The sequence below is a fragment of the Perognathus longimembris genome, chromosome 2 (genome assembly GCF_023159225.1).
Source record: "Perognathus longimembris pacificus isolate PPM17 chromosome 2, ASM2315922v1, whole genome shotgun sequence".
In the NCBI taxonomy this organism is placed as follows: domain Eukaryota; kingdom Metazoa; phylum Chordata; class Mammalia; order Rodentia; family Heteromyidae; genus Perognathus; species Perognathus longimembris.
The window spans coordinates 29530777-29540249 of record NC_063162.1 but is presented as its reverse complement, the minus strand read 5'-3'; the positions used below and the strand labels follow the sequence as shown (position 1 = coordinate 29540249).

The window sequence follows — 9473 nt, the reverse complement described above, 5'->3', positions numbered from 1 at the left end:
GCTGTCCGGCGCTGCTGCTGCTGCTGCTGCTGCTGCTGCTGCTGCTGTGTGTGTGTGTGTGTGTGTGTGTGTGTGTGTGTGTGTGTCTGTCTGTCTGTCTGTCTGTCTGTCTGTCTGTCTGGTGGGGTCCACATTCCCATCCCCACCCCACCCCGCCCCGTCTCCTTTGTGCAGCGAGGCTGCCGGAGCACTCAGAAAGGGCCGGTGTCTGGGAGAGGAGGTGGGCAGGGAAAGGAAGGGCAGGCAGCGGCCACCCAGGAAACACGGCTTCGTGAGCGGTGGGGAGAAGAAGGCCACGGGCCCCCCAGCCCCGTCTCCTGAGTACGTTAAGCCGGGGACAGCCGACAAGGGGGGACCGTGCACCGCGTCGCTCCACAGGTGCGGCTGGGGCGCTCCGTATCCCCGCCCGACCTGGGCAGGCCTCTCCTGGTCTCCCGGTGCGCGGGTCCCCCTCCACCCCCACTTCATCCTCTCAGGCGACAACATGGCGGCCGGGCGTGCACCTTCGGCGAGCCCTCGGGATAGACGAGGTGGAGGCGACCCACGGCCCTGACCGACCGTGGGCGAGACCCGGACAGGGAGGCCCGGGCTAGGCCGGTGGTGGGAGCGGCGCGAGGCCAAGTCTGCCGTCCGGGCGCGCGCGGAGAATCGGCGGCCTCGGGCGCGCGCTCAGAGTGACGGTGGCGGCGGCAGGAGGGGCGCGCGCAGAGCGGTGGCATCGGGCGCGCGCGCAGAGTGGTGGTGGCAGCAGCGGCGGCGGCGGCGACGGCCCGGCGGGCAGGGCGCGCGACCGGGACGCGCGCGGAGCGGCGGGCGGGGGCGGTGTGGCTGCGGCGGCGGCGGCGGTTGGAAGCGGCCGCCCAGAGCCCTCTCGCGGCCGCGACAGCAGCAGCGCCAACCTCAGCAGCCGTCCGGCCGCCGCCGCCGCCGCCGCCTCGCGCTCCTGCCGCCCGGCCCGACATGAGTGAGGCGGGTCGGGAACCCCTGCCCGCCGCGCCGCCGGCGGTGGCGGCGGCCGCCTCGGAAGAGAAGAAAGGGAAGGAGCCGGAGCGCGAGAGGCTGCCGCCCATCGTGTCAGCCGGCGCGGCCGCGGTAGGTGCGGGGCCGGGGAAGGGGGGGGGACGCGGGGCGCCCCGACGGCGAGCGTCGGGAATGGGGGGATGCGGAGACCCGAACCTCCTTCGGGGTTACCCCGGGGGATGCACCCACGTCACCCTTCCCGGGGCCGGAATGCGAAGAGTTGTGCCTCGTGGACGGACAGCCCTGGACACTTGGCGGGCTGCACCCTCCTCACTGGGGTGGGGGACGGGTGGGAGCCGGTCGGTTCCCCCCGACGGCCTTGGTGGGGTCGATGCCCCCCACCCATCCCTACCTCCCACCCCACCCCGCATCTCCTCTAGGCAGCGGCCCGCCTCTCGGGGCCGGCGTTCGGTCGGCCGAGCACAGGTAGCACCGGGCGGACAGGAGTGGGTTTTCCACGGAGGTGCCCGCCCGCCTTGGGGCGCCGAGATGGCGTTCCCTTCCCCCTTGTGGAACTGGCTCTGCCTCGAGTTCCCACTTAATTGTGACCTTTCCGGTGCCGTCAGGGTGGTGGGAGGTACATGCATCCGAGATGCCTGCTGGCTTTCTTTTTTCTCGTTCTAATTTTTTCCTATGGTACAGAACATGTGACTTGAGGGAGTGAGAAGCTTTTTTGAACCTTTTAATTCAACTCTTTTAAGTCATCTAAGCTTGATAAAGATGATTTCCCAGCTGGATTTTGGTAGGGTTATTTGGAAAGCGCTCTCAGCCCTCAAACTACATCTTGCCGGATGATGTCATGGGACACCCCTCCCTCCTTCCCTCCCTTCTTCCTTCCCTCCTTCCCTTTCCACGATTTGTACTGGTGGTTATGATTCTGGTTACTTTGGAATATAATAAGGAAAAAGAAATTAAGCTCTGATTTTGAGGTTTTTCATTGGATATAATATTTAAATACTTTCTTGAAGTTTACCTTAATGTATTTAAAGATCATGACTTGTCATGCAGCCGTGCACAACAAAATTGTAAAAGTTTAGGGAACGTTATACATTTTTAAAATTCCTACTTGCAATTAGTTTCTTAAAACCTCCCTCTGAAATGACTAAGAAATTACTAAAATAACTTACTCCTCTTTAAAGGATTAGTATTGGAATAACGTTTTTATCCAAATAATGTTTCCCAAAAATGAGTAAGGTCTATAATAACTTAAAAATTGTTTTTTTAAAAAAAAACTAGTTCGTTTATATTAAATCGGGGCAGCATGGACACTGATGGCACACACTAAAAAGGGTTTAGCTCCAACTGATTGGCAAATTGGACCTAGGGGAGAGATTAATTTGGGAGATGCTTTGAAGAAATTTGTTGCCTGTGTGTAGACCTGGCTCCTTCTGGTGTTTCCCTAGATTTTTAGAGTTTATTATATAGGAAGTTCTTACCTCACATATCAAAGATGGGTGTTTCAAAAAAGTAAATGGATGTGCTTACAGACACAGTTACATGAATGGGCTTAGTTTTTGAGGAAAGCATTTCACCCCCAAATCTATGCATATCTCAGTGTGTAACTAAAATGGAAGGTTTGGATTAAGGTTTTTCAGAAATTGATGCATTGTGTAGGGCCAATATTCTATTAGCTGAAGCCTGTGGGCTTTGAAATTTTTTCTGATTTTATGGAAGTAATTAGTACACATACCACATATAATACCTACAATGATGTATGTCCTGGACCATTCCCCGTAATCCAGCATGTTTAAAATTGCAAAATAATATATATGTGTTCATGATAACTTGGAGAAAATCAGTCTCATATAATTTCAAGTGAGCCACTGATTTAGTTGTAGAACATTTGTTTCAAGAATTTATAGAATTTTGAATTGTAAATAAAGAGTTGTGAACTTGTGATCTGAGGATCATGGTTCAAAGCCAGCCTGGGCAGGAAAGTCCATCAGATTCTTACCTCTCATTAACTACCATAAAACCAGAAGTGGTTCTGTGGCTCAAAATGGTAGAGTGCTAGCCTTGAGTGAAAAAGCTCAAGGACAGTGCTCAGTCCCTGAGTTCAAGCCCCACAACCCCCCCCCCCAAAGTATTGTATCATTATAGAAATAATTTGGAGTGATAGCTTACAAAAATAAATAGGAGGTCAGATTATGATGACCCTAATAAAAGTTGAGGCATTTATGCTATCTCCTAGAAAGGCACAGGCCTGGAAAGGAGAATATTGAGAAGGATAGCTTTCACATGATACATCCTAAGTGTGAAGGAAGTCCATTTCTATCCAAGATGTTCCAGTCAGGTCTCAAAGTGACTGACCGAGAGTTCTTTTGGTGACATGTTAAGATCCTGATTCTCACATCTCAGTATAAGGCATAGGTTTTCAACAAGTGATACATAGTAAAATCTTCTGGTAACTTTTTAAATTACATGAACCAGACAGGGAAATGAAGCTCAGGTATCTTTTCTTTTTTTAGAAATATTTTTAATGACCTGCAGGCCTTTATTCTAGCACAGGAAATTTTTTTAATTCCCCAATAAAGCTAGAATTGAAAAACTGATGCTTTATGTGCTGAACTAGAAGCTCTATGGGGCCAGCTGCAGGAGTCTTTTCCCCCCATTATTGGGGCTTGAATTCAGGGTCTGGGTACAATCCCTGAGCATTTTTGTTCTACCATTTGAACCACACCTCCACTTTCGACTTTTTAGTGATTAGTTGGAGATAAGAGTGTTATGGACATTCCTGCCTGGACTGGCTTTGAGCCATGATCCTCATAGCTCAGCCACCTTAGTAGCAAGGATTACACACATGAGCCATGAGTGCCTGGTTTAGGAGTCTATTTTTCATCTCAGCCCTATCCCAAGTCTACTTAGCACATGGAGCAGCACTTGAAAAGGATGGAGTAGGTACAGAATAAATGAATGAATCACAGAAAAAAGCAGATATGGTTGAGAATTGAAAGAAATGACTGCTAAAGTAGTGCTAGTTAGAGTTGCTCAAGAAGCCCTCTGAACTATGAGTGATAATGAGCTGCTATCATGGAGAGGGGATGCAGGCTCATAGTCAAGGAGAATAAAGAATTTAAAGGAGGACAGTGCAACTGATGAGAATATTAAAGTTATTAATATCGGCAGCTTGGAGTAGAGAATATTATAAATTTGTTAAATATAAATATTAGGAGAAAAGTGGTGAGTAAGGAAAGAGAAGATGCTCAAAGGAGGGGCAGAATTTATAGTGGCAAGTGAGGGATGAGTTTGCTTCTGTATTTAATCAGGTGATCAGAAGAGATTCTCCATGGGATAGAGTACCAAGGAATGAAGTGGGTTTCAGGAAAAGAGAATTTATGTAGGTCAGAGAAGTGAAAAGAAATGGAAGAAGTCAGTTTTAATTTGTTGTGTGTATGTTGTGTGTATGCTTTATGTGTATACATGCCACCACTAAGCTACACCCTGCCCTATTTTAGAATTTTAAAGGGAAATACATGCACACACAGAAGTTCAGGAAAGTGAAGAGGAATTTGAAGGAAAGCATAAAATGTATGGGAGTATTTGATGAGCAGTATATAACAAAAGTGAAAAGTGCACTTTTTGTCACATATAAGGAGTTGATGGCACCTCTTTACAAAAACTGCAACTGATAATTATTGTAATCCATTATGTTCAGTAATTGAACATCTATCATTGCACTAGATGCTACAAAAACAAAACAAAACAAAACAAAAAAAGCAAGATTCTAAAAACTAGATCCCTGCCTCAGAGGATGCAGAACTAATGCATGAAAAACAAAGCAATCAGTAAAAGCTGCCACTAACTATAGAAACAGTGTACATTATAGGAGATCAGAGAAAGGAGATTAGTGTGTGCAGAACTGTGAAGAAAGGCCTTGAAGTAGAAGTAATTATTTTAGTTGACTGGCCATTGAAGGATGATAGGATTTGGATAGGCAAAAGAAAGTGAATATAATAATCCCATGGGGAAAACAACAGGAACAGGATTTAAAGGAAAAAATTAGGGAGCAATAAACCTAGCCCAATGGAAACCTGCTGGGAACTTGTGGGAGGTAAGTTAGATTGCTTGTGGTTGGAGCCAGATCACTAGGCAGAGAAGTTGGGCACTTTCCCCCCTGTGGTTAATGGGAAGCCATTGGAACTCCTCGAATAGAGAAACAACACAATGAAATCAGTGGTAGTATATAGCTAAACTGGAGGGGAGAAGAGGAAAAAAGTGAAGGAAAGAGTTTTGTAATTTACCCCTGACATGATAAGTTCATCCACTAGAGCGGTGAGTAATGGAAGAATCCACATAATATAGAACCTTTCTAGGTAACAGGAATGAAGGAGAAGGAAGATTGATGAAGAAAAAGGACCCAGGTTTGACACGGTTTCTTGAGGAAAATTTATATAAAATGGTAGTCCAGCCAAAGGCATATCAGAGGTGTGTATGTGTAAGCTTACCCTGACTAGCTGTACCTAGAGCAATCTTATATATGTAAAATCTGTGTTCTTTGTTCATTTGTACAAGAGGCAAGATGAGAAAGAATGAACATTATGATGGTGAATGTCTTAATTTAATAAACTATTTTAAAAATATGTGTATATGTATAATAAATAATAGCTATTGAGTACCTACCCTGTGCTGAACATTTCCTAGGTATTTTGTCATTTAGCTGGTTAATGAAAAAAAAGAGTAAAAGGGCTTGTAAGGTACAGAAAGGTAATTTGTAAATAAGATGCTCCAACTCAAAAAAACAACAAAAAACAAAACAAAACGCCTTTCCCCTTACTCTGAACAAGAGTATTCTGATTATCTTAGTTAGTAGAGAATGTAGTCTAGCAACAAATTTGTTCAAAAAGTTGTTACCAGAATTAGAGCTACTGTGGAAGAGATGTGTTCTAGAATGTCTGATCATTTTAACTTTAATGTTATGGTATGAGATGTAATTAAATTTTCTGTAAAGTAAAGCAGTCTGACACAGCAAAAGTCATCAGAGTTTTAAGAGATAAAAGGGAGGTCTATCACTATATAAATGCATACTCTTGAGTCTATGATTTTGAGTGGTTTGTGAAATCTGTCAGCATTGTTTTTTTTTAAGCTACAACCATAATGCACCTGTTGGCTCATTTTTGAATTTGTAATTAATTTAGAATGTTAGAACACATATTGACTGTTTGGCAATTGGAGAAAAGTGGTCATTAAAACTGTTAACAAGAGAACCTTTAATAATGTCAACTGTAGGCTGTTGTGATAGTTCAAACTATAGGCCCCTCCCCATGTTGTCATCATTGCCACGCCCCACTGCAGGAGCATAAAAGGGGATACCGCCGCCCCACATTGAGGGAACCAGAACTACTCCCTGACTGCAGGAGACTGGGGGATATAAGCGGGCAGGATTTCCGGGGAGAGGCAGTGAGCAAGGCACAAGGAGGTGCCTCATGGAGCTGTTCCCTCCAGGGTGCCCTGTTCCCTTCAAGCCTGAGGCCTGCGGACAGAAGAGGCCCGAGGTTGGGCCTGCATAGCAGAGAGGTCCCAGAGCCCGGGCCTGCGGATAGCAGAGGCCCAAGCCTGCACAAGCATGGGAGAGAAGCCCAAGCCTGGATGAGCATCGGAGGGAGTCCGGAGTCTGGATGAGCGGTGCAGGGAGGCCCGAGTCCAGGCCTGCAAAGAATGGAGGCCAGAGCGGCCTAGCTCTGGGCTGGAAGGGAGGAGAGGCCTGCAGAGCCAAGGCCTGCTGAGAGCTAGAGGCCCGAGGAGAGAAGACAGAGTGGAGCGGAATGCAGCAGAGCAGAATGGAACCTGAGGCCTGCGAAGGAGCCCGGAGCCTGAGGCCTGTGGGGATGTCCAAAGACTGAGGCCTGTGAGGAGTCTGGAGCCTGGTGCTTGTGGAAGGAGCAGAGACGGAGTGGAGGCCTGTGGAGAGCAGCGGTCCTTGGAGAGCCACGTGGAAAGTGGAGGTCCTCGGAGAGGGGAGAGGCCAATGGACAACAGAGGCCTGTGGGCCGGAGAAGCCTGTGGAAAGGAAGAAAGGAGAGAAACTCGCCCCCTGGAGGCTGCAACTGCTCCTAGCTCTGGGGCAGCCTGGGGCAAGGCAGTTGCAGACTGACTAATAAAACACATTTGTCACCTTTAATAGTGCTCTATGGATTTTCTCGCTCCCCAGAATACAACAAAGCCTGTAATCCTAGCTGCTTGTAGATGGTGATCTGAGGGATTACAGTTCAAGGCTTGTGAGACTCAATGTCAACCAGTGATTAGTTGCTGCTACTTGTACCAGTCATCCCAGCTTCATGGGGAAGCACATGTGGTATCATGATCTAGACTGGCCTGGGCATAAAGCCAAACCCTATCTCAAAAATACTCAATGGGAAAAGATCTGATGGGTTGTCTAAAGTAGTAGAGCACCTGCCTAGCAAATGAGCAGCCCAGAGTTCAAACCCAGTATCACTCACAAAAAATGTCAACCTCGATACTGTTATTTATAACTCATTGTCTATACAATGGGGAAAATAATAATAGAACCTACCTCATGGAATAGATATGAAGTATAAATTAATACATGTAAAGCATTTAGGAAAAAAGGTCCTATACATAGTAAGTATTCAGTTGTGAAATATTATTATTGTTTAAAAACAAACATCTGTTGCTGAAAAGCTATTTGTAAATGACCTAGCCTTTCTACTCCTTCCTGAGCTTTGGTACTTTCCTTCATAGCCTTTCATATCAAGTCTCAGGTTCTGTATATATTGTCTTTACCAACTTATCTTTGTCCCAGTTCACATACACAATTACGAGATGTGATGTACTCTAAACTTTATAACTGTTATATATCTGGGTTCATATGAAGTTCTTCCCCCCACCTCTCTCTCTCTCTCTCTCTCTCTCTCTCTCTCTCTCTCTCTCTCTCTCTCTCTCTCTCTCTCACGTTGGTAGTACTGAGTTCGGGGCCCTGTCTTTGCTAGGCAAGTACTCTACCACTTAAGCCACTCCTATAGCCCTCTGAATTTCTTCTTACAGAGAGAAAAAATAGTTTCAAAATGGTTATAGTTTGGTGTTGCCAGAGTAGCAACTTCTTTTGGGATTGAATTTGAACTTTAACTTGCTTATTTTTAGAATTAAGCAGCGAAAGATCAGCAGTGGATGAATGAAGTATGTGGGCATGATAAAACTATGGGAAACTTTGGGTTCGTGTGTGTGTGTGTGTGTGTGTGTGTGTGTGTGTGTGTGTTGTATGTTTTGTTTTTACCTCCTCCCTACTGTAAACATTATGGTTGACTATAGGGTGAAGAATCTCTGCTGGTGTGGGTGGTGTTATTCTGACAAACCTTATAGGAATCACTAGTTGTTATTAGTTAATGCTTGTACCTGGAGAGGGTATCAGTGTGACATTTTAGTAGACAGTCAAAAAATTTTTTGCAATGAATATAATTAAATATGCCTCTACAATAAGAATTATTGATATTTTGCTAAGTCAGCTGAATTTAAAAGTTGAGTCATGCATCAAAGTATATTCAGATTAATTTGGTTTTGATTTAGATGTTTTTGTTAAACAACAGCAAGCCTAGTTAGTTGAAGGATTTTACCTACACATTCTACAAGTAATATTTTGCTATGTAAGCATGACATAATTTCATCTTTTTTGTGTTAGAAGATAAATGCATAGGATCTCTGTTGTAACTTTACCTTCCTGGTGTTAAGTGAACCTGAATTTCTTTGTTTGTTTGTTTTTCCAGTCCTGGGCTTGAACTCAGGGCCTGAGCACTGTCCCTAGCTTTGTTTTGCTCAAGGCTAGCACTCTGCTAACTTGAGGCACAGCGCCCACTTCTGGCCTTTTCTGTGTATGTGGTACTGAGGAATAGAACCTAGGGCTTCATGTATATGAGGCAAGTACTCTTGCTACTAGGCCATATTCCCAGCCCCCTGAATTTCTTGAGCTTCAGGACTGATGTCTGTGGAGTTAATTGAGGGTTATCTCTGATCAATTTCATGGTGACTTTGGGTGACAAATTTTTATTTCAAAATCCACACCTGTATTTCCTAGTGTCCTTTGAAATGTAAGGCTTTTATTATGTAAAGAAAGCAATCCCACTTGGGCTGGAGGTATTAGTTTGGAAAGAAGTTCACACTTTGAATATAGAAGACTTTTCACATCTTAATAGAATGATGTAAAGCTAGCACTTCTGATTGTATTATCTAGCATCCTAATAAGGAACTGTGAAAAACAATGAAAAAAGAATATCTACCCAGTAGCAAGATCTAAAATTAGTCCCTTTTGTAGACTGTAACTACAGTTGAGGCCTTATATATCAGACATAGCCCAAACGGATGCTTTAGGTCAGTTTATTTTAGGTGTTGATAAAGTAAGCTATATTAAAGTTACCTTTTATTTTTTTACTTATAACACACAGCTCGAGTGGCAATGCATGCCTATAATTCTAGCTCACCAGGAGGTCAAACCAGGAGAATTA

The 9473-nt window shown here is 45.2% G+C and overlaps 1 protein-coding gene across 5 annotated transcripts in view; it reads left to right on the top strand.

Annotated features, from left to right (window-relative positions):
• The first annotated feature begins 959 nt into the window (after nucleotides 1-959).
• Nucleotides 960-9473, top strand: part of Hectd2 (HECT domain E3 ubiquitin protein ligase 2) — a 67835-nt gene continuing 59321 nt past the window's right edge. For all 5 annotated transcript variants that reach the window (XR_007209895.1, XM_048338716.1, XM_048338715.1 and 2 more), the window contains exon 1: nucleotides 960-1092. Coding sequence is in view for 4 of the 5 variants with exons in the window: in XM_048338716.1 (XP_048194673.1) it covers nucleotides 961-1092 (132 nt within the window). In the remaining variant the exon portion in view is untranslated. The remainder of the gene's footprint in view (nucleotides 1093-9473) is intronic.